At 35.7% G+C, this 25,575-nt stretch overlaps 1 protein-coding gene across 1 annotated transcript in view; it reads right to left on the bottom strand.

Moving 5' to 3' along the window:
• ergic2 (ERGIC and golgi 2) overlaps positions 1-25,575 on the bottom strand; it is a 95,588-nt gene that overhangs the window by 49,583 nt on the left and 20,430 nt on the right. Inside the window, exons 3-6 of the mRNA XM_039761870.1 lie at positions 19,693-19,801; positions 9,632-9,678; positions 9,125-9,195; positions 7,408-7,448 (exon numbers count right to left, since the gene is read on the bottom strand). Coding sequence (XP_039617804.1) covers positions 7,408-7,448; positions 9,125-9,195; positions 9,632-9,678; positions 19,693-19,801 — 268 coding nt within the window. The remainder of the gene's footprint in view (positions 1-7,407; positions 7,449-9,124; positions 9,196-9,631; positions 9,679-19,692; positions 19,802-25,575) is intronic.

Genomic DNA, 25,575 nt, shown 5'->3' with positions numbered 1-25,575 from the left:
GAGCAGGCGGTCAAGAAATAACATAGAGGACTAAATTCAGTTTCTATTTAATTTTACATTCAAAGAAAAAAAAAATCAATACTGGCAAGTTTTCTTTCATTATACTTTATTGTTTAGGCAAAATGTCACAAGTAAGTCAACAAAATAAGATACAGACTGCATGGGAAACTAAATATTGGCTGAGGTAGCTAAAAGTAAGTATTGCAGACATCAAAAAAAAAAAATCTATTTGAAGATTGTGATTTTAAAGCCATTGTAATAGCAAAATAAAAATTCACAAATATAGCAATTGTTTTCTATTGTCACTAATAAGAAAGAAATCCATATTTTGCTTGCTTTGATGAATGCTTGGTCCTAGTGTAAATCAGCAGTAAATCAGTGATCTAAGGCTCAACAGCAACCCAAAATGGAGTCGGGATATGGACAATGCTAAAGGATGCTACAGAAATGCTTAAACATATGCTGTTAATACAACTGTAGTTCCATGAGCACTGCAAGTGAGGCAGGAAAAAGGGTTGAGTTTAAGAAGCAAAAGCTCATCTGTTTTACAAAAAGGTATCAGGTAAAAGATTAAAAATACAAATACAGTAAATATAGGGAGAACAGATTTGTAAAATACTGTAAAATTGCAGATGGGGTATCTAGTAACACTGTTGAAATGTTTGGTGGAATATAAAGCATTCAAATGTCAGTTTTTCTGACAAGGTAATCTTTACCATACATCACTTACAAAATGCCCCTAATACGTAAAATGCCTCTGGATTTCAGTCAGTGAGGACAAAATTACCCTGAGCAATAATAGTAAAAGTATTACATGTGCAGAGTACAGTTGAATTTTTACTTGTATGTCCATTTAACGTGCAACATTTACCAACATTGACCAGATGCTAATTGTATTGCCAATTTATTTTTCTCTAGGTTAGTTCGTTAGATAAATGTATGCTAACCTAAAAAAAAAGAAAAGAAACACAAAATGATCTATATCTGCAAACAAATTATGATGTGTGTACAAGTGCATGTAAAACAGATACTGGCCAACCCATACCCTGTCATAAGAAATTTAAACTACTGGTGTCTACCACAAAAAAAACTTTACTGGATCAATACTTGTGGGGAGCACTGCATAGTAGCTGCTTTATTGTGATAAATACTTTTTGTTTTACTTTTGCATTTTGAAAGCTTCTGAAAACATTTCAGATCTAATCAAAGAATAAAAACTGCTTTGGTCAAAGTAGTTCATGACTTATAGCTAAATGCTGAAGCAAATGGCATATCAGTCCTTGTTCTTTTAGACACAAGTACAGCTTTTGATACTACAGATCGTAGCATTCTAATGAACTGCCTTAGTTAGACAGACAGATAGATACTTTATTAATCCAAAGGGGAAACTCACAATTCCTTTCTAGAAGTGTTTTAAATTGGACTGAATTGAACATAATAAATGGTGTTGATTACATGTCAGAAATGCAGGATATTATGTATGATGAGCCTCAGGGATCGCTTTTAAGCACTTTATTATTCTCAATGTCCATGCTCCTCTTTGTTCAGATATTTAATATTTAAATTACCACAATTGTGCAGACAATACATATCTATAGTATCAGATGTCCCCAAGGCTCTCAACATCCAGATTATTTCTAGGACGGCTTTTGGAGATAAAAATATAATCACGATTAACAATTAAAAATTGTAATCAAAATTAACTGCATATTAATCACAATTTATTGTATTTCCTTCCAGAATATTAATATTTTTCGATAAAGAAATCATTTAAAAAAAAAAAGCTTCAATAATCACTTGTCTATGTATATTAAATCATTTCAGTTTATTGAATAGTTTTGTGTAACAGAAGCAACACCCAACAACCACCAAACACCTGTCTAAACAGCAAAGGACAGACTGAAGAGAAAAAAAAGACCAAACACTAAACATGTATCTGATAGGGTTATTTATTTAGGTTTTGTAAATTTCACATTATCATAGAATGTATGATTTTTAGATTATAAACAAAGTCTAACTATCTTAACCTTCAGCCCAAATTGATGGAAAAAATAGAATTATCAATTTGCACTGATTTTTGCCTAGTTTTATTGGTTCCAGTGGAATATATATTCTAATGATGGCTACAGTAGGTAACATGCAATTAAACAGCAGCAGCAACATACCAGATCTGCACTGTGAGGAGTGTGAGTCAGATGTAAGGAAATGAGCGATTTCACTCTGTAACATCTGCTATTTAGCAGCTAGGCCATGGGTAGCACCTGCAACATGCTGCTTAAGGGGAGATATTCCTCTGTGGGCGACAGAAAAAGCTCCATGCCAAAAGTATTCATCACCATGTAGAGGGCTGACCCACTGAAATTCTGCCTCGCAATCAAATTTATACCTTGACAGCCTCTTACATTTCAATGGTGAACTTTCGTTAACAGATATCACTGGATTTAGCATCTTGTTCTGCCTCTATACTGTGTAATGACTTTTTTTTCCGGTCAATATATGAATGCAGCAGCAGCACAATGGCATGGGTGATGAAGCATGCACTGCTTGTCCATCTGCAACAGTGCAACATGAAAATAGAACTCATTCACTCCACTTGTATAACTGGTTTGATTTTAATTGTTTTTGTTATTTTTGGCACTTTGAACAGCTAGTGTATATATGAGATGATGTGTATGAAAATACAGGTCAAATCATCTCCCTTACTGATCCAATACAGTACTCTATATTTTATGTTCTAATACAGGACAATTCAGTAGAACTGCCACTCATCCCTTGTAATACGGGTGTATGTGGTTGAAGTTTCTTATGAAGAAGCAACAAAGGAAACAATCAAGCGCTATTAATAGACCTGGACTCATTTGGTGCTGTTTCTTTAAGTGTGAAGCATGGTCAGATTGACCAGATTAAATTAGATGAATTAAAATATGTACTAGCAGAAATTTTTAACGCATTATTCGCACATGTTAACACTCATTACACAGCTCTAATTATTTTAACAGAATTACAAATTAGATGAGCAGTAATTTCCTAACTAACTAAACAAAGAAAAAAACAAACTCTAGTTTCTGGCTTTGGTTAAATAAATAAGTAAAAATGAGGATCCTAGGGGAAAGTCATAAGAATAGAATTGAAGTGTGATTATGGATTCAGAGTTACAGTATATTTTACATTATATATGAGGTGTAACAATTTAATTCTTAGAATGAACCTGTTGAAAAAATGTCTGCACATTAGCAGCTACTGTCACCTCAAAATTATCTCCTTCCACAGCTATGCTTTTAGTTTGATGGCATCGTCATTGCTGGAAACATATCTGGAACTCTGTTTCAGCAAAATCCTGAAGTTCCTTTGTCAAATTATGTTAGAAATGTCTGAAAATCTGTCTTTTCATAGTAATTTTTATTTTTGGGAATAACCAGAAATCACAAGGGGCTACGCCAGTTAAAAAGGGTGGATGATCCAATACAGTATTAACTTCTTAGCATTATCATGATGGATGATCTACTTCTAGCGTCATCGTTGACATCTTCTTGCCCCTTTCTGAACCTCTCATTCCACTCAAAGACACTTGGCTTTTTTCATAGCATCTTCACCATATGCCACTTTCAACAGCTCCAATGTTTCAGCAGCACTCTGTAGCACAGGCAACACTACACATCCATTCTAAGAATTAAATTGTCACACCTCATATAAAACAATTCTTTTTTTAATTAAGAAAACAGTAGGCACATCTTCACTTAATGACTACAGAACAGTGGCCCTTACACTCCATATAATGAAAACCTTTGAGGGGTTAATTCTGGACTATATGAGTCCTCTTGTAAAAGACCACTTAGACCCACTATAGTGTGCCTAACAGGCAAAGACTGGAGTGAAAGATGCCATTATCTATTTTCTCCACAAGGCTGGTTGCCTTCTAGATGAAGCTGGCAGCACTGTGAGGATTGTGAATTTTTGATTTCTTAAGTGCATTCAGTATCATCTAGCCATCCCTGTTAAGGAGTAATCTCAGGGATATGCAAGAAGGATGAACCTGCAGTGTTGAGGCTCAAGCAGTGTGTCTCTGCTGTGGGACAATAAACATAACACCAGGTCATGACACCTGCAGAAAATTTCTGATGATTCTTGTGGTGTAGTGGGTCCACAGCTCACGTCGAAGAGGCCACGTTTTAAATAATACATCACCAAACTCACAGCTTAGCAAGGGGGCATGATAAGTGTGGCGGATAGGTTACTGGGGTGATTAGTGATGCGGGTGATTCTCGTTTAAGTGTACAGGTAAGAAGTTGTCCGCATCCGTTATTGGTGCTGGGAGCTGCTAATTGCCACATCTGATCCATGTCCCCGTAATAAATATAAGTGCAAGGCGACTAGTGGGGCGAAAAATAAAAAAGAAAAGTGAACGGAGGTTGCAGGAGAAGAAGGCAGGTAGCGGGGAGAGGAAAGCCGGTGCAAGACAGTGAAAACGAGCAGGCTCGAGGGCAGCTGAGCTGTAAGCCTGGGCGTTTGGTCGGCACCCGAGGAGCAGTTGGTAGTGGTTGCTCCCGCTGAGCATTTTATGGAGGAGCGGGAGTGAACGGAAGAAGTATGGCTGGCCACGTAAGGCTGAGAGGGCAGCGGGAGTCGGGAGACTTAGCAGGTGGATTTGTCCTAGCGATTGGGGGAAACCAAATCTCGGTCTGGGGAGTGCTGAACCGAAGCCAGGAATCGGGAAGCCTCCAGATCAGAAGGTAGAAGGAGGTCAGCTGCAGCAACGGTGGCTCCCCTGGTGTATAGCCAGGAGGGAGAAACAGGGGAGTCACCAGTAGCAGAAGAATGCACTGGGCTTTGCTTTAAAGAGACTGCTTCATGCCATTGTTTTAACTTTGTTGTTTTTTGTTTAAAGATTTTTTTTCTATTGTGTTTTTAACCTCCAAATTTTTCACCAATTTTATGGATTATTTATTTGAAGGCTTGTGAAACACTGCACTTATTTATATGAACACTGTTGTTTTAATAAAAGCAATTGGCACTTTTGCACCATCCCCTTGCTTCATTGTTGTGCCTCACTACCAAGCTCATTGGTAACATTATCAACGGTGTCGGGTTCAAGGGCTCCCAGAAGCTGAATTGGAGCATGGAGTGAACCCTCATCATCACAATTCTACACTAAGCATTGATAAGGGGGAGGCGAGACAGAATGGGGCGTATTAATAAGGGGGAGGAGGCAGCGTATAGGAGTAAGGTGCATCTTAACTTCAGCAAAAACAAGGAGGGTAACAAACTGCCACTACGCCCAGTCACTATTCAGGGACTGGAGGTGGTGCACTGCTGTAAGTACCTGGGGGTCCACATCACTGACAGGCTGGACAGGTCTCATGGATGATCCAACACAGTATTAATTTCTTAGCCAAACTTTTGTGAAAACTGAGTGCACCATTGCTTGAAGTATTGTCATAATGGATGATCCACTTCTGGGATCATCATTGACATCTTGCCCTTCTTTGAACCTCTCATCCCACTCAATGTACTTTGTAACCCAGATAACGGAGTATAAGACAGGGTACCATTTGTTACAGAACGAAGACTCCACGTAAAACGTAGAAAACTTTAGTACCTCTGAGTTGTATTTGCTTATTACCCCATATATTACAATATTATATGAATTTTTTTGTAAATAAATACACTGTTGTCTAAACTAGTGTACTGTATATCATTTTTAAAGTAGCTGTTCTGTTATCCATCATTTCTCTCATCTGTCACAACCACAGTTCCAACCTCAGATGGATAATCAAAGTTTTACTGTACTCCTAACGGTTTACAAAACTCTCAACAATCTTGTACGTCACTATACTTTGGAGTGACTGTTCTCATACATCCCTAGTCGAAATATCAAATCTTAGAACACTGGAATGATCAATTATTCACAAACAGTGCACAAAAAAACCTGGTGGATGGATTTTGTTTTTATGCACCAAAAATTTCCAATAATCTGGAATAACTTTGGTAAAGATATGAAAGCCTAGTACTGCTGAAAATTACAAAAAAAAAGTTTAATAACACCTTTACATAGTTTATTTGTAGTGCATGCGTTGGAAAGAATAAAACTTGAAGCATCATAATCACAAACTAAAGTTTGAATTTGTTGACAGCAACAAGTAAAATGTTTTTGTTGATTTTTTTAGGTCTATTAACACAATACAAATCTGCAGAATGACCAAATGGGGCATGTATAGTCATTCAGTCTTGGAACCCCTGGAGATTTGTTTTTTAGTATTCAAACCAGCTGGAATATTTCATTTCACCGCATCCCTCGCTGTTTGACCACAGCATTATTTTAAAGAAAAGAGCAATGTTGTTTAAAACATTAAAAAGTTGAGATTTGTATAAGTTGATTGATATTCAAACACAAGCTTTTATTTTACTCAAAGTATACTATGTTGGGTAAAGAGTATCCAGTAAATACACACTTTAAAAGGTTCTGTACAGGTTTCCATTGTAGCTCAGTAACAACTCTAAAAAAAGTACTAGATCTAAGGAGCTATAGATCAGAGTATATGCTGACAATCTGTGCGTTGCAACAGTATACTTTAATCCATTTACAGTGCTTACTGGTATAAACTGCTGTGTGTTGCAGTGTTTTGTACAATCATACAGTCCATTGCATAACCTTAATCAATGGATGTTGCTCAAAGAACAAACGGTGGTAAAAATTACAGTACATTAGCTATAAATAAAAAGTGCACGAATTGAATTTAGCACTTCGGCATTAATATTAATATCGATTTGTAAATCTATTTGCCATCTGTTTATAATATATTTTAAAGTCTCATTGTAATATTTGTAATTCTTAAGCTTTAATGAAAACAAACCAAAATATTTTAAAGCAAGAGACTAAAGACTAAAAGGAGAAATGTCTGGTTTAAAAGTTACCAGAACAAGTACACTGTATCTCAAAGTATTTTCCTTAAATGAAGTTTAAGGGAAAAAATCCAAAGTTTAAACCTGATAAAAATAATTTTTGTGGGCACTTCTTGTCATATTATTACTTAGTATTGCTAATGTTATCAACACCCAGTAAGGAGAACAGTTTCCACATTGATGGCTTTAATAATGTACAATCAAGTACTTTATTGCTTCCATTTTGAAGTCCAGCAGTTCTCCCTGTATTCTTATATATACACTACTCATTTCAGTTTTCATTTAAAAATAAAAAATCACCAAAAATAATAAGCAAAAATGTGTATAGCATGTGGGAACAATTTGTAACACAGTGCAATATATATATTTGCTTTTAAAAGTTCTAGAAACCAATCTTTTGAGATAACTATTTTTGAAAGCTTTAAGTATTCGCTTAATACAAGAACAAAAAAAAAAAAAATGGTATGACCGCCAGTGAATTCAATTAATATTTTAATAACTTCTTACCTTTGCCAGATCTTTTGCTGAGGTGAAAGATCAAAGATCACCTGACATTAAAACAAAAAAAATAAATAAAAAGGTTGTTAGAGAATAAACAATTGATTCTAAAATTAAAAAATGCCAGTATCCCTAATATTCTTCCATCTATTCCTTGTATCTGCTTTGTCCACTAAAATCTCACAGTCAGCCAAAATGGAACTAACCCTGGATAGAAGCATGTATTCAATGGTTATATTACTGGAGCAGACTTAAGCCAATGTCATGTCACATGACATCCAATCGGCGGGGATGGCAAACTTGATTACTACAGTTGCTGATTTTAAATCGTGTCAACTTGATGATTTAAATGACTAGAAATAATCAGGAATGTCAAATTATCCAACTGCATGAGGACTTTCCTGCACAGGTTCACATTTACAAGGAATCCTGTGCTCACCCCTTTAACTAACAGCTGCAATCTTGGGCCTTCTTTTTCTATTCTGTCATTTTACATAAAAGATGTCACAGACAGGCAGACAAGCCCCTCCTCTGTTTGCATGGTCCAAAACACTTGTGTTCTTTATTCCTTACTGCAGCATCGTATGCAGTGTAGTTCCAGATGAGCATTCATTTGTTGTCATCTCTCATAAACAATAAGCCTGCTTCTATGACTTGAGGCAAAACCAAAACTGTTTGATTTTGTTGGGGTGAGTCATGGGCTAAATTGGCTGAGTCATTGGGTATGTCACACTACGAGACTGAAAGTCATAAAAAGCATGACACAACTGCTCCCTACTTGCTACAATTATATAAAGTCTATAACTAAAAATCGCTGGACAAAAGTCATGCAATGTGACATTGTCTTAACTTTTTTGTAGAATGTGATGTAAGGTGAGAGTGGGGTCTTTTACATATTTGTAGAATGAAGATTTAAAACCTCCAAAAAAGGAAAATTTGATATCAGTGTTTTCGATTGTTATTAGGGAACCAGCTTCTGTTTTTCTGTTGTTGTAAATATTTTAATGTCTTAGCATATTATAGCCACACTTATGCAACATTGTCAAACAAGCAGAATTAACTCACAATAAACTCAAAAGTAGCAAGTAAAAAATAAAGTTACATTCATCAGGACATGTGACCAGATGTTGCAGTGGCATTTATGTTATTAATGTACAATAACATTTAATTGACACTTTGAGGCATGCATTCCAGTAGGAGTACAACAGTTATTTTGCAGCACAAGACATAATTATAGTGCTACAGTCAGAAAGAAAGCAAGACTAAAGTTGATTCATTGTTTAAGCAGGTGGGAGAAAGATGAAACCTTTACAACTTAGGTGAAAACCAGATTTAAAAAAAAAAAACAAAAAAACACTTAGTCCCATTCAGCCATCAACATGACATGGTACACTCACATTTGGCAATAACAAGCCTTTTTAAAATCATCAATTAACCCAATATGCATGTCTCTTGGGAGCAGGGAAATCTGAAATATCCAGAAGTAATAAACATAATCACAGCAAGTGCAATAAAACTTCTCAGGATCAATGGTTTCAAAGGAGCCATTAGACAGCAGCACTGACACCACCACTATATCTGACATGTAACACACAAATATAACACTGCATTACTGAAGAATTAATTCTGAAAAGTAAGCATTTACTTCAATAAATGGATATGTCAAAAGCAATTACCAAATAAGATTACCAAAAATTCTTTATGAGACTTATTTTTAAATACTTACAGGTTCATATTTTAAACCATCTGATGCTGAAACCATGGTTTCTGCTAAGTCTAAAACATCTGCTCCAACATCTTGAGGAAGGTGGAAGAGAGAAAAAAATGATTAATAGTAATTAATTATGTAAGATATTTTGAAAAAATAAATAGATTTTTCAAGATTTTTTTTACTTCTAAAGGCCAGAAGATGATTGGACAATACCAAAATAATTGTTTAAATACAGTATGTTTTTAAAAATGCCTTCTTTAAATAAAAAGATAATTACTTCACTCCTTAAAATTAATTTCTTAAGCCACCTATACATTTTTCCAAAATGTTTACTATTTCAAGTCATGGGGATTCAGCAAAAAGTACAACAGGACATGCAAAATATGGAAAAATACAACAAGAAAAATTAGGGCCAACAATCAAGTGGTAATTGAATTTCTAACAAAATTATCACACACCATAGGAATGTTAAGTTTACATGCAAAAAAATTGGGGAAAAATATGAATTACTTTAATACTTACATTGGCATCTCATTGCAACTGTAATGTCAATATTTATTCTCAATTTACTAAAAGAAAAAAAGATGGTATTAATTATAAAAACAGTTATAAAAGAGTAATTTATAAAACGTTACCAGAATATAATCAAAAATAATTTTGGGCAAAGTGAAGACTCCTGACAGAAAACATCACTAAGAATAAAAAAAAAATACTTGAAAATGCTTATATTTTAAATCTGTTTTAAGATCTATACACCTTACAGAGGCAGAGAAAAGCAAGTGTTTCCTCCCAACAGAAACACATTTTCTGTTACAGAAAGTTAAACAAGAACCTTAATCCATAGTTTAAACTACAACTTTTAATATTTATAGACAAAGCAGCAGGTAATCTGTCAAGTAAACATAAGGGTACACGGACTATGAAAAAGAGGACTACTTTAAGATGTATTCAATACCTATTAAACTTCTATATTCTATGTTTTTTTAGTTTAATATATCTTCAACACATTGAACACCCCTTATCTCTAATTTGCTTCCTTCAACTTACTGAGATATACTACCAGTACTATTAAAGATAAAAAAAAAGAGTGAATTGTAGAAACTTCTGACCAACTTACAAATAGCTCTTCGATACGATTCTCTAACAAACACCACATCTGCAACTCGGGATGTTCCTCTAATGAGATTTCAATTCTTATGGATGGCAAAAGGCTAGCAAGTAATATTTAGTACAAGTGAAGACCACCACTTTATTTCTAAGACCATAAAGTAATTTATGAGTGCCAAATACACTTATGTTTATCTCTTATATACAGTATATTTCTATTCTGGTTAGTCTTGCTTCCACTTCAAAACCGGTCACGCCCACACACAGCCGACACGGCATTTCTCGATTCCTATTCGTCCTCTTCCACAGATAACTCAACCACCTGGCCACAGACCATACGGTTTTAAAATACACAGGCAAATTTATCACCAAATTTCTCCACTATACGCTAACACTTCTACCTCTCCAGGATATGGACAGTTGTATGTTTTTTTGACACAGCGCAAGCTACTGAAGTACGCTTACTAAATAAAGCAAACTCTGCATGCAGCGAAAGTTTATTTCTTCAGCTAGATTCCATGCTCAGAACCATCAACCCCTTCGCTAAATCATACAAACACATGCATAAAATCGCTCAGTCCAATCCAACAGCATCTGTACGAATGGTTTTCAAGGAAAACCCTGGGCAGGATTTACAACGACACAATGCCCCGACATGTCAAACCAATTTTGCAGCGATTTTCGTCCGAGAAGATGGCGAACCCCCTGCCAAAAAGGACATTTCATCTATCCCAGAGGCAACTCCTGTAAACCGATTTCCACGCTCGATATGAATTGCAATCCTATGGTTTACCCAGTTTTATTCCCTTACAGAGACATTGGCTGGCACAAAGATTTACAACATGTTCCTGATAAAAGAACCAACGAGTCAGGCTTTCTCAATGCCAATTTTACGAGTAAAGATTACATGGAATACATTTAGTATTTTGCACTCCAGTGACAAACTATTCCAACAGTACATCGTAGATGCGTATGTTAAAACAGAGGATGCGCGTCTCAACTTTCTCATATTACATCAACAAGATCTGCGTGTGGAACAATACAAAGGACTAGCAGACACACTGCAAGCAAAGGCTGAAAATAACGTACCTGTAGGCAAAATGATCATATTACCATCCACATTTCCAGGAAGTCCATGATACATGCAACAAAACTACTGTAGTGCATGGCTTTTTCTATGGTAGATCTTTCAACTCATTATTGGTCATCTCCAGCAAAACGCCTATTCACAACTGCGTCTTTCAAGAAGTATTTCTTTCTTCTTGATTTCTGAATTCCTTTCTCACCGTTTTCCATTCCTATTCTTACACTGCCATATCCTACAGCGGGTTTAGGATAGTATTCATAAAAGCACAACTTGCAGAAATCCAAAACTAATCGAGACACAAAAGCAACACTATAAGCTGCATGTCATTTTAATTGAATTTCAGTTATACCGCAAGACATTCTGGATGCAATGCAGCCTGATTACACCTAGCATTGTGTATGTAACTATTATATTACACATTCTAGGCTTTCCTTGATTTCTTTATTTTAAATATTCACCAATTTTTGCTGGTAGCCCCAAACACTAATTATGTTTTATTTAATTATATTTATAATACATCTTTGAAAACTTTTTCAACACAAAAAAAAACCAAAACAAAACTACAGCTGGGTGGAGGGCTTACATAAGAGAATGGAGAACAAGGTGCTAAATTAGTGGCTTGGATAAAAGATTGTTCTAAATCACTGTGTAAATAATTTTAAAACATCCACTGCCCTCTTGATAAATAGAATAATGCTCTAAACGGTATTTAGTGAATATTTACACAAAAACCTGAAAAGCAGTGTTAAAAAAACAAACACTTCATAAGGAAGAAGCACTAGTCATGTCTTATCAGAATGTGGCGACTATAGTTTTTTTCCTATATAAGTAACTACAGACAGAAGCCACCAAGGAATTTTCTTAATCCACTAAAACATCATAGATGTTCAAGAAATCATGTTCCTGCATCCACTGGTGAAACAAACAGCCTTTACTTGACGACTGCTGAATTACAAAATTAGCAAAATGTAATCTCACTTTGCATAAACAATAAATTCATAGGCACTGCTTATAGTGGAAATTGATGTACACAGGATTGACCCTATACAACCTGTTAACCCTGCCCGAAAGAACAGCAAACTATGGTTTGATGATATCCTTAAAAATGCAAAATATGGCTTCAAATAAACTATATCAATGGTTTTAAATGCAGTAAGGTTATTTGGCAATGAACTCCTTCTACATGCACAAAGCTACAAGCAGAGACAGACACAACACCTTGTGCAAGCTCCATACAGCCATAGTTGGGTAAGTTTGTCAGGTGAAATCTTCAAAGGAGAAGATACACATCATGTGGAAAATGGAGAATGAGTGTTGAAAGGGCACTTTTAGCTTCTTATCATGCTACAATGTACTACTATGAATAAGACGCAGCACATTAAAGTCATACACCTACTTCATTCTTACACCATCGCATGCCATACTGAGAGCAAGACAGGGTAATGCAGTGTTCCATTTGAAGAGAGAACTTGGAACTTCGGAGTTTCTAGTCGGAACTTTCTGCTGGAACGTCCTCTTAAGTCTGCTTTCTAACTCAGAAACTCTGGGTTGGTCTGTTAAGCCCAAGTCTGTCCAAATTCAGTCCATGACGTCAATCTAACATGATAAACTCTGCAAATTTTACTGAAACCTCCATTTGCCTCGAAAGCTTGCATATTGTAATCTTTTTAGATAGTCAATAAAATGTGTCATTTTGCTTGGCTTTTTCTCTCCTTTCTTATGTAAATTCAAATCTGAATTGGTTTAAATAGCAAAGGGTGAGGCTCTGGTTCACATTACTGTACCTTTGAGGAAGTCTAAGCAATTCTGTGAAGAATGGGCAAAAGGTGCAGCATCTATAGTGACATACAAAAATGTGGTCACCCTTGCTTAAAATGTTTGTTTCTGTGACTTGCTAAGTTAGCAGAAGATTAACTGATAACCAAAAGTCATAAAATTAAAGATGAGACATTTCCTATCAACATTTTATGTAAGATTAATGTATTGTTTTTGTTTTGTACAATTGTATGATGAAGAAAGGAAAGGAGTACCATGCAAAAGTTTGGGAACGCCAAGATAGCTGACATCTCAGATAACTTTTACTGAGGTCTCAGACTCAGTTTGGCTTGTTCACAATCATCTTATGAAACCCCAGGTTATGCAGATTGCTAAACTGTATAAATTCTCCAACTCCTTAAACCTTGTCCGAACAATCAGCAGCCAAGCTCTTGGCAGCTGCCTATCCCTCTGAAAATAAAATAATTGATGGTCAGAAAGCAGGAGAAGGTTATAAGAAGATAGTAAAGCATTTTCAATTAGCTGTTTTCTCAGTCCGTAAAGTTATTAAGAAATGGCAGTCAACAGGAATGGTGAGGTCAAGACTTAATTCAAAATTTATAAATGGAATACCTCTAGAGACGCAAGCTGATGGCTTTGCCATAGCCCTCACAGTCCCCTGACCTAAACATCATTGAAAATCTGTGGATAGGTCTCAAAAGAGCAGTGCATGCAAGAGGGCCCAAGAATCTTGCAGAATTAGAAGTCTTTTGCAAGGACAAAATGTGTGAAAATACCCTAAGTAAGAACTGAAAAACTCTTAGCTGGCTACAAAAAGCATTTACAAACTGTAATAATTGCCAAAGAGGGTCTTACTACAGTAAGTACTGACCATGTCAGGTGCCCAACTTTTGCTTCAGGCCCTTTTCCTTTTTTTGTATTTGGTACCTGTAAGTGATGGAAATAAAACTTAATCTTGCTTAAAATAGTCAAGAAATGTGTCATCTTTAAATTGCCTTTTGGTGATCAGTTCATCTTCGGCTCACTTAACCATTCTCAGTAACAGAAGAATTAAGCAAAGGTGCCCAAACATCTGCATGCCAATGTGTATGTACCAAGTTTGATGATCGTCTCTCATAAAAGACTCATGTATACAACAGCCTAAATTGTGATATACACCACATTATTTTTTTAATGTGTAATTTAAAAATGTATAAAACTGTATTTTTTGATAAAGTGTGAAGGAAAAAAAAAAACCTTAAAAGTATGACTGTATATTGCAACACAGCAAAATGTTTAATGCCATGCTTTCAGAGTGAAAAAATCTGGAGTGTTCTCCACTTTTGCGTATACATAGAGATTATATAATAACCAGTAATGGCGCACTGCACGACAACGTGCTGTGAATACACTTAACTTGAGCATTCATAGTTTTCATACTCTATCACTGTACGTTTAGCATTCGTTTGCTCAGAGGTTGATGTGCTTGCTGCTTCCTGAGCAGCTCTTGTCTTCTTTCTTCGGCATCTTTTTGCATTAAAACTCAACAAGTTAGTGTTTGTGTTGCAATTACTTAGTACTAGTGCTTGGCGGTATGACCAAAATTCTATATCACAGTATTTTTCAAAATTATACCAATTTCACAGTATTCAATGGTATTTTTTTCCCCATGCATGAGTGGATGTTAACCACATTTTCCACTGCAAATACTGCAGAAGACTGGCTAAGAATAACCTATTCCACTCTAATGAGCATTGTACAAAAAACATTTTAATGTGCACACAAGTATTAATACAAGTTTGCATGGCCCCATAAAGTGATAGTTTTCAAGGGAGGGCACTAATGAAGAGAAGGAATCACGTTGCATGACAGTTGCAGTCAAAATATTGAGCCTTTTTATTGAACAAATTTTGCAAACTTAAGCTAAAATTTTGACAACATATTTTCAACCATCCAAAGAGGCATTTAGACTTAGTAAAATAGCCAGAGGTGCTTGTCAAAAGTTGAATTGCACTGAACATGTCTTAGAAAAGGAATAAATAGTAAATATTTTTTGTAAACTAATTACACTTCCTGTTAATGTTAACAATCTCTGTCCACTGACACGTTAAAGTGACTTTTTAAACAACTGTACCATCATTAAACTGTATAATATTTAAACTAATAAATAATAACAATAAAATAAATAATAGTATTATTACTGGAAGTTGCACTATTACTTCAAGACTTCAAGCCCTGGTGCATTACACAGTATTCACCAAATAAAAATAAAATAAAACAAAACAAGTGCAACTTGGTGAAACATCTTTACCAACTGAACCATCATTAAGGCAAATTGCATTAATATGGATCTTGTTTCAAGCTATATACATAAATAATAAAACTGCAACTTGCATTTATAATGCTATTTGTGGTATAGCCCTACGGAAGCATATTAGGGCCATGGTGAAGAAAAAAAAAAACTATATGTCGAGATTAAAGTCGACATTTCCACTTTATTCTCATAGTTTATTTTGTCATTAAAGTAGAATCTCGTAAACTAAACTTCATCCTAAAATCAATGTTTAATTTAATAGATTTTCTCAAACTCCGTCATAAGTTAATGTAGCACATTAAATGCTCTGTGTTCAGTGTTCCCTGACCCAGATGTTAATTGCTACGCGCTTCTTAAACCAACTTCCTCCGCACTAAGAGGAGGCTCTGGCAGGGATCGCCGCACAGAATACATTCACTTCATGATATTCCTGCTCTCTGAAAATTTAGAAGATAAATACTTGATATCATGCTCGGGGAACACTTAACACAAAGCATTTAATGTGCTACATAACTTATTACAGGGTTTGAGAAAATCTAGTAAATTAAATCTTCATTTTAAGATGAAGTTTAATTTACAATGTTCTACTTTAATGAGAAATTACGAGAATAAAGTCAGCATGTCGACTTTATTCTCATCATAAGCGTCGAGATTAAAGTGGACATGTTGATAATAAAGTCAATATGTCATCACACTATTACACAGTACCCAGATACATTACACAGTATTGAAAAAAAATAAAACAAGTACAACTTGGCTTGTAGTATTATCCAGTAGTATAGAAACAGTATTCACACATTTGAACATAATGGTCCACATCCGACCTTTTAAAACCAAAGTATCGGCAAAAGTTCCTCTGTGTCATCATGTTCAACTTTATCGTCTGCAACAGCTTCAGTTTCGGAATGCTCTCTGTCCATTTTCACCGCTCAATACCTCCACTAACGCATATACTCTGTTGCATGCGTGTTCGGCGGTGCAGCAGTGAAAAGGGTCCCCCCCTTAAACAGTTTCCTGCTGTGCCACCTTCCGAATGTTGTTTAGGCCGGTGTTGCAGTACAAGAAAAACCCATATCATACCAAAAATAAAAAACGGTTTTTGGTATGAACTGGTATACCTCCCAGCACTACTTGGTATGTTTTCCTTAATTTTTCACTTAAGCTGGCACTTAAGTCTTCAATCTGCCTCAAGAATGATATGAAGAGGTAGGGGAAATGACAGCAGTATGAGGTGGTAGGGATGAGAACGGCGAGGGTACACATGCGCCGCCCTGCTGGCTGCTGCCCAGAGTTGATTTGACAATAAAATAAAAAGAGGAATAACCTTGGAGGTCGATCATTGCCCCGAAAGTGGATAGCAGACGTCACATCGTATATGTGTACAAAATTTCAGGTCTTAACGTCAAATGGTTTGCAAGCTACAGGTGACTTAAAATCCTGGACAGACAAACAAACAGCCACGGTAGCATATTACATATAAAGATTATTTGAATATGTCAACTTGTGAAACAAAACATGTACCTAGTGAAACTTCAAGTTTATTTGATAGTTCTTTTGCCTGATTAGATCAATTTCCAATTAGTGTTATTTTGGGTTTGTATCATGTAATTTCTTTGCATTGTTGATAAGTTAAATAACAGTTAAAAATAACACATGCAACATAGTTAATAAAGAGTTACTAAATAAGAAGAATAATTAGACATTCCCAAAATTATATATTATTCTAGCCCTGTCTTTAACTCTTTCATTCTGTTTATATGAAAAAAATCAGAGAGTAAACATGTATGCAACTGATTAATTTTCTTCTGTCTTTGTGGTGCTGTTTCTATTTTATCTCTGATTTTCTCATACAAAATTTAATGTTGGTAATAAAAAAAAGTTCAGGCAATCCAAAAATTATGGTAAACGAGAAGAAATGTCAAATAATTCAGAAACAGTGCAAAATTAATGAAAGATCAAAACATATATGAAATACAATTTGTTGACTTAAACATAAGGACGAAGAAGTAAATGCGTAGTACAAATCAGAAAAGTATGGTAAATTTCAAAATATTTAATTTTAAAGAATATCTATACAAAATGATAATGATAAAATAAAAATGATCTCTTACCAGAAAAATTATAAAACAATGATTTTATTGATTATAATATAATTTATTAAATTAGTTCAAACAACCACTGTAATTACCGATAAAACAAATTTCTTTCATTGAAAAAAAACAATGTGTAACAATAAAAAACAAACTTACTAACTGTCAGTATTCATATATAGCCAATCAAAATGATAAGTATTGAACACAAATACTAACACTAAGTTGCATAATTTCACCAATAAATTAATAACCTTTTGTGGAAAATTTCACGAACACTATTAAATCACAAAAAGTACTGTATTTTAAGCACAAAACCAAAAACACAAAAAGTACATTTCAAAAAGCCACAGCTCAAAACAATTAACTGTCAAGAAAGCATACTGAAATGTTGTCAGTCAATCAGAGTGGTGGGGTAAATTCTAGAAAATCCCTAGTTCTGAATAAAAAAAAGAAAGTCAAATTTGATGCCCATAAAAATGTCAATCCCACTTTTATTATACCAGATGGGTCACAATGATCCATACCAAACGCTGGAAGTATACTTCCGTATACGTATACTAACTATGGTTAATTATTTTGTTAAGGGCATTTATGAGTACTAATTTGCCAGTCTTTTGTAAGGCACCACACATAAATCATACAAAATCTGGATTGCTCTCCACTCAACTTTCCTTATACCTGTTCAGGTAAAGTAGATAACACTTCTGGTTGTCCGGTAATAATGAAACTTCATATCTGTTTGTTTCTTACAAAATTTCAATCACTTACCTTTGTTTATAATGCAAGTTTATAAGGCAAAGAACCACTTCTGGTAATTCGATCAAACAAAAATTTTAAATTGGATTGCTTTTTGTGGTCAGTAATATACCACTTCCAGTAATCTGATCAATGTCAAATTTTATATCTATATGAATATCTAATATATGTCTATTTATACAGTATAATGGCAGTAATGTATATGTAATAGTGATGATACCTATTAAGATATAATTTCCAGTTACCTGATTAAGGCAAAATTCCATATCTATGTGTTTCTTACCCTACCCGATATAAAAGTTTTATTATATTTCTCTTCTTATAATACAATTTCACATGAAAAACTACTTTACAAAATTTCAAATAAATTGTTTGTTTAAACCAGGGGTGCCCAATGCCTCGATCGCAAACAACAAGTAGATCGCAAAGGTAGTGCAGGTAGATTGTGTTGCATTCAAAAACTTTTTTTTTTTAAACTTTAGTCTATCATATATCCTCCCTATGGCATGTGCCACTTGATTGACATACAGGGCGGCTAGTCCGAGATCTTTCTTCTAACATGCTGGTCATCCCACACACACGATCAAATGCACGAGCTACTGCAAAACTCCGGCTGTGATCTAGTTAGCCTTCCAATTTATATCGACTAACGAAGGGATTTTAAAAAAAAATCTGTTTGTGGAGGGTATGGGCTGGATGTGGAATTGGAAGAGGATTTTTTTTTTCACAATGTCACAATCGAAGTGCGTTTGTCTGATCTGTCAATCTATCATTGTTATTCCAAAGGAGGAAAATGTGGAAAGGCACCTTCGAACTGTTCATAAAAACTACGAAATTGACTTCCTTCCGAAAAGCGATCTGAGAAAGAGAAAAGGAGAGGGAACTAAAATCACAGTTAATCAGAAATTGATACTATACTTTCCATATACTACGTATACAAAAAAGTAAAAATCCAACTCCCCTGCATAATGGAATGCTGCATTTGACAAGAATGTAGAGCAGAAGTACATTATGGTAAACTGGTCCCCAAAGGAAATGCACAATGCATGGCAAATAAAAAGTGAACAATTTCAATGTATTTAAGAAAAAATACAAGCATAGCACAGTTACTGGCAGCAAAAGGCAATATAATGAAATAAATTAGATCAAGATAGGCAGCAATCTCATGCTAAGTGTAGCCACTGTACTTTTATAAATCAGTCAAAGTCTGAGAATGCAGTTAACAAAAAAGTCAGAGCTATGTAATAAATGCAAACTAATATTCTGCAAATAGCTAAACCTGTCAGCAAGATGACACAGTACTGCAGAATTCTGCAACATAAATAAATGTGTTTGGTTCAAATGATACAAAACAAAGCATGGCACACTTAGCTGCGATATCAGTTTTGAAAATAAGAGGCCACTACAGGCAAAAAACTTGAAGCAACTTAAATGACAGTTAAAAAAAACATTTCTATTATGTCAAACTCACCTGGTGAAATCTTTATCCACTTCATATTCATAACTCATCCAAGTATCACGATACACCAAGAACTCTAGTAAGGCAAGCACCGCCATGCTTGCAAATGCCAGTAATGAAACTGGAGAAGAAAAATAAAACAAATACCAAAAATTGATTTCTTAAACTTTACACTGTACAATCCATTTATATGTATTGACTGGTTTAATATTTTAAAACAATATGAATAATAAATGCACAATTTAATTGCCTTCACATTTCTACATCATCTATACAGACAGATCAAGCCATTGATTTTAAAGTTGACACTGTAAAATATTAATTCTTGTATAAAAAATTCAGAGTGAATCAGCGCGGAGGCCTTGTGGCTAACCAGCTGGACTTAAGTCTAGAAAACTGCAAATGACTCATCATCATCATCATTTTTTTTTTTTATATATAAACACACTGGTTAATTTAGTGGTTAATTCCCAGATTTAGGTGAATTGTGAATTAGAACCTTTATCTAGGAATGCTCAACCTGGCAAATTGCAGGATTAATCATAAAAATGAACTGCAGGAATCTACTATTTATCATATTTTGAATAAATCATTAAAATTGCTATTTCAAGTAGGCAAAACATCATTTTAGCCTTACACATTACACCTTGGCTCAAATTCAAGAATGGCAGTCACAAGAGAGCGTTGTAATGTCTGCAGTTTAGATTACAAATATTAACTTTTTGAGGGCTGATGTTGACTTTTGTCAAAATTCAGTAGTAGAGGACGGTAAATCAGCTGGTGCTGCATGCATGAGTATCGAAGAGCAAACAACCTCTAAAATGGTACTGACATCTAGCGAGAGACCAAAGCGAATGTGCACAGCAAAATATTCCATGGACGTTTTACGTAATTACGTTGAATAGGACTCTGACTTGTCGGACTCCGAGTATGATGCAAGTGATCTGGAGATGGATATCTAAAGTGAAAGTGAGGTACCAGCATCATCTGATCGGCCTCCAGCCGATTGTTGTGCTGAACACTTTTTTGCAGCTGATGCACCTGCAGAAGCATTTGCCTGGTAGGACCACCACTTATGATGTCAAGAGGTACAAACCAGATTGCATAACACTGCGACCACCACCACCCACCTACTGTGCGAAGACAGCCAGGCAGCTGGCCCACCATGCATTCCTGCTGACCATCGACATGCCACCCACACAGCCACTGCTGCCAGAGATGCCGAACATATGCCAAGAGCAGCCACAGCACATAGCAACAGATGTTTTATGTTGACTTATGTGTGAAACCAATGCTATGTGTGCTTTTCAGAAAACTAAGTTTTTTTTTTGAAAAAGAGTTAAAAAATGACTTTACAAGTGAAAGTTTGTTTTAACAGCAGCATATATTTGGAAGAACTAAAAATTTAGTATCAGGGAGAACTCAAGCAGTGATCTGGCAACCCAGTCCTACTAGATTTTCCCCCCAAATGGATTCTCTTATTCTTAATTAACTGCTAAAATAAAGGCTGAATAAGACAGATACATGCATCAAAAAGCTTTAAACTGCTATTCACCAAGTTGCAAAGAAATGTATTAATTATATTATTATATTAAGTATTATTTATATTGCACTTTTTACAGTCCACACATTTAATAACATATCTGTTACTCACACCAGCTTAAGAAAATATTTATAATTTAACTCCATCCCGACTTAATCTGCATTACAGCCTATTTACAGATCTAAGATCTGTGCCAAGATATCATTTAGTATCCTGTATGAATCTGAGAAAAAAACAAACTAATTGCATCTCTGTAAGTCATCTAAATAAATGACAAGAAATATGATCATCTTCTGCAGCCTGGTTAACAAATACGTGGAAAATGAACACACACTTTTGAAATACATCCCTATTCGCAAACAGCCACTAACAGGTTCTGATGGAGAGGTATTGTTTTAAAAGGGCTCCTGGCATCTTGATGCACACTGGAAACAGTGAAAACTTTTCACTATTAACAATGAGAGAGCTCTCTAAAGCAGGAGATACTTAGTACTCTTCAACATCCACTGGTCAGTGGAAGGAATCCATCTCAGTGGTTTCAGCAGGAATAAAATCAAAAGGTGGGAAGGTCATAACAACAACAGTATTTCTGTAGCACATTTTCATACAAAAGATGTAGCTCAAAGAGCTTTACAACATGTAAAAGTAGTATTTATGTGCAAAGAAATTTTTAATTTAAAATGATGACGTAGCTTCTGTATTTGCGCTTTATTTCAGGCAGTTTCCTCTTTTTTGGAGTTTCCCTTTATATCTTGCAAGGTTTCCTTAGGCCAAGTTTGGGTTGGAGAAAAGGTAGAGTTATAAAGTGATTTTCGGGAAGATGTTAAGTTTACATAACTGGAGTTGTGCAGGTAGTTGGCAGTTTCATAATGTGACCAAACACACAAAATTTTCCATCATGGAGTACACAATAAAGGACCCTACTGAGTAATTTTTTTAATATTTGTAATCGAAACTGCAGACATTGGAAGGATCTCTTGTGACCGAAAAAGTCATGCAAAAAACTAAATACATTCCATGATATGTTTTTTTTTTCTTTTCAACATACATGGGATTATCAATATTTGATTTTTTTTATTGAAACAGAATCCTTAGGTAAAAAGGATATAGCAAACATCATGCCACATTTACATTTAGTATTCTATTGTATAAATTAGATACACATATATGCAAAGTTAGCATTTATATATAAATATATAAATATAAAAATAACATGACCCATGAATTGGATGACGGCTACCTCAGCGACCAAATTCAGCTTTGGATCCACTGATAGGAAAAGCATAGTGGGGCCTTGCGTTTATTATCATGATAGGCAGTGACACAGCCATGTGCCTCATGGCAAGCAACAAGGCAGATGCTGACAGTTAGGTACATTGCACAGGAAGAATGAAAGTCACACACAGCCAAAGAATTGGACATGTGAGCTTCGTACCCCACATTAGTGGGCTTCAAATCCATGCATTGCACAGTGCTGAGAAGAAAAGCTCGGCAGCACACACTGCTGGGTTAGGCTGCATTTATACTTAATGAGATATGATGTGTGCGGCTGTGGATGCTACTGCTACACAAGCGTATTGTTATACTTGCACGTGCAATTTATGTAAACCTGGAAGATTCCAGTAGGTGGTAATGCGAGATGTCACCATGGTGAGAACAGGTTTGGCTTCGCTGTGTTGTGTATTGCCTGAAACACCCATTACATTCTGAGGAAACCTTACCACCATATCTCTGAAAAAGATGGATGTTTAATAATTAAATGCATCAATCCAGGGATGCATCCAATCCAGCTAGCACTGGACACAAGGCAGAAAAAAATCCCTGGACGAGGCATCAGCTCATCACAAGGTGAATACAAGCACTCACATACTCTAGCATCATTACAGCATCACCAAATTCCCTAATTTGCATATCTTTGGAAGGAAACCCACCAGGAAAACATGTAAACTCCAGGCAGGGAACAACAGGGATGCAACTCTCTGAGTGACAGCAAAACTAATGCTATGCTACAGTGTTGCCCCCACATGTGTATTCATTATTTGAATGAAGTTATCTGTAAAATGTAATATACAGTCATGTGAAAACATTAGGACACCCTTTGAAAGCATGTGGTTTTTTGTAACATTTTTAATAAATGGTTATTTCATCTCCGTTTCAACAATACAGAGAGATTAAAGTAATCCAACTAAACAAAGAAAACTGAAGAAAAGTCTTTTCAAGATCTTCTGTAAATGTCATTCTACAAAAATGCCTATTCTAACTGAGGAAAAAGATAGGACACCCTTGCCCCTAATAGCGAGTGTTACCTCCTTTGGCTGAAATAACTGCAGTGAGACGGTTCTTGTAGCCATCTACCAGTCTTCGACATCGGTCTGAGGAAATTTTACCCCACTCCTCAATGCAGAACTTTTTCAGCTGTGAGATGTTTGAGGGGTTTCTTGCACGTACAGCCCTTTTCAAGTCACCCCACAGCATCTCAATGGGATTCAAATCTGGACTTTGACTTGGCCATTCCAGGACTCTCCATTTCTTCTTTTTCAGCCAATCTTTGGTTGATTTACTAGTATGTTTTGGGTCATTGTCATGTTGCATGGTCCAGTTCCGCTTCAGCTTTAATTTTCTAACTGATGGTCTCACATGTTCTTCAAGCACCTTCTGATACACAGTAGAATTCATCGTGGATTCTATGATGGTGAGCTGACCAGGTCCTGCTGCAGCAAAGCAGCCCCAAACCATGACACTTCCACCTCCATGCTTCACAGTTGGTATGAGGTTCTTTTCTTGGAATGCTGTGTTTGGTTTACGCCAAACATGTCCTCTGCTGTTGTGTCCAAATAATTCAATTTTGGACTCATCTGTCCAAAGAACATTATTCCAGAAGTCCTGGTCTTTGTCAACTTTATCTCTGGCAAATGTCAGTCTGGCCTCGATGTTTCTCTTGGAAAGCAAAGGTTTCCTCCTTGCACACCTCCCATGCAAGTTAAACTTGTACAGTCTCTTTCTGATTGTAGAGGCATGTACTTCTACATCAACAGTAGCCAGAGCCTGCTGTAGTTCTCGAGATGACACTTTAGGGTTTTTGGAGACCTCTTTTAGCATCTTGCGGTCTGCTCTTGGGGTGAACTTGCTGGGGCCACCAGTCCTGGGCATGTTGGCAGTTGTTTTGAAAGCCCTCCACTTGTAGACTATCTTCCGGACAGTGGAATGGCTGATTTCAAAATCTTTTGAGATCTTTTAAATCCCTTCCCAGACTCATAGGCTGCTACAATCTTTTTTCTGAAGTCCTCTGACAGCTCTTTTGTTCTCACCATGGTGCTCACTCTCACTTCAACAGTCAGGAGCACACCAAACTAAATGTCTGAGGTTTAAATAGGGCAAGCCTCATTCAACATGCAGAGTAACGATCTACTAATTATGTGCACCTGGTGTGATATACCTGTGTGAGATCTGAGCCAATTTAAGAGGGAATACATGTGAGGGTGTCCTATCTTTTTCCTCAGTTAGAATAGGCATTTTTGTAGAATGACATTTACAGAAGATCTTGAAAAGACTTTTCTTCAGTTTTCTTTGTTTAGTTGGATTACTTTAATCTCTCTGTATTGTTGAAACGGAGATGAAATAACCATTTATTAAAAATGTTACAAAAAACCACATGCTTTCAAAGGGTGTCCTAATGTTTTCACATGACTGTACATAGTTTAATGCATTTCATCATGAAAGTGTTGTCAAGTATAAATCTAAGGATGCTAAATGTGCACAGAACTAGAATATCATAAATGTAATGTGTCCTGTGTAGCGATCTATTGCTGCTTGCCACTGCTGTCACTTCAGGAGGAAGCTCCAGAAGCATGTAGTGATTAACAACTGGGTCGGTTTTATGACGACATTTACGACGGTCTACTTCAATTATAAAAAACTACGAGTTTTAAGTGAACATTTCGAGATTTAAACTGAAATATCCACTTTAATCACAAAATACACCTTTTTACTATGTCGCTAACTTTTTTTCTCTCGTCACTGTACATTCTGATGCTGTTGTGAAGGTGCAAAAAAAAAAAAAACAACAGCATCACAATGCAAATAATTTTTATTTTTAACATCTTTCTTCCCTCAACTCACGACACAGCGAATCCGGACACTGTTTTCAGGTCTGCCAAACTAACGGCTGCAGAGAAATCAGATGGGAATTAAGGAAATTGCAGCAGCCTCAACAGAGTAACCTGGGGTTCTGTATTTAGTGTGAGGCACATCAAGAACCGGAGGTCTGAGTGTTGCTAGTATAAAGTATATACAGTGCTTGAAAAAAGTATTTAGGCACCTTCACTTTTTCACACTTTATGTTGTGGCCTTAA

Source organism: Polypterus senegalus, chromosome 8, assembly GCF_016835505.1.
Source record: "Polypterus senegalus isolate Bchr_013 chromosome 8, ASM1683550v1, whole genome shotgun sequence".
Lineage (NCBI taxonomy): Eukaryota > Metazoa > Chordata > Cladistia > Polypteriformes > Polypteridae > Polypterus > Polypterus senegalus.
The sequence above is the reverse complement of the archived record's forward strand: the minus strand, read 5'-3'. Positions and strand labels throughout refer to the sequence as shown.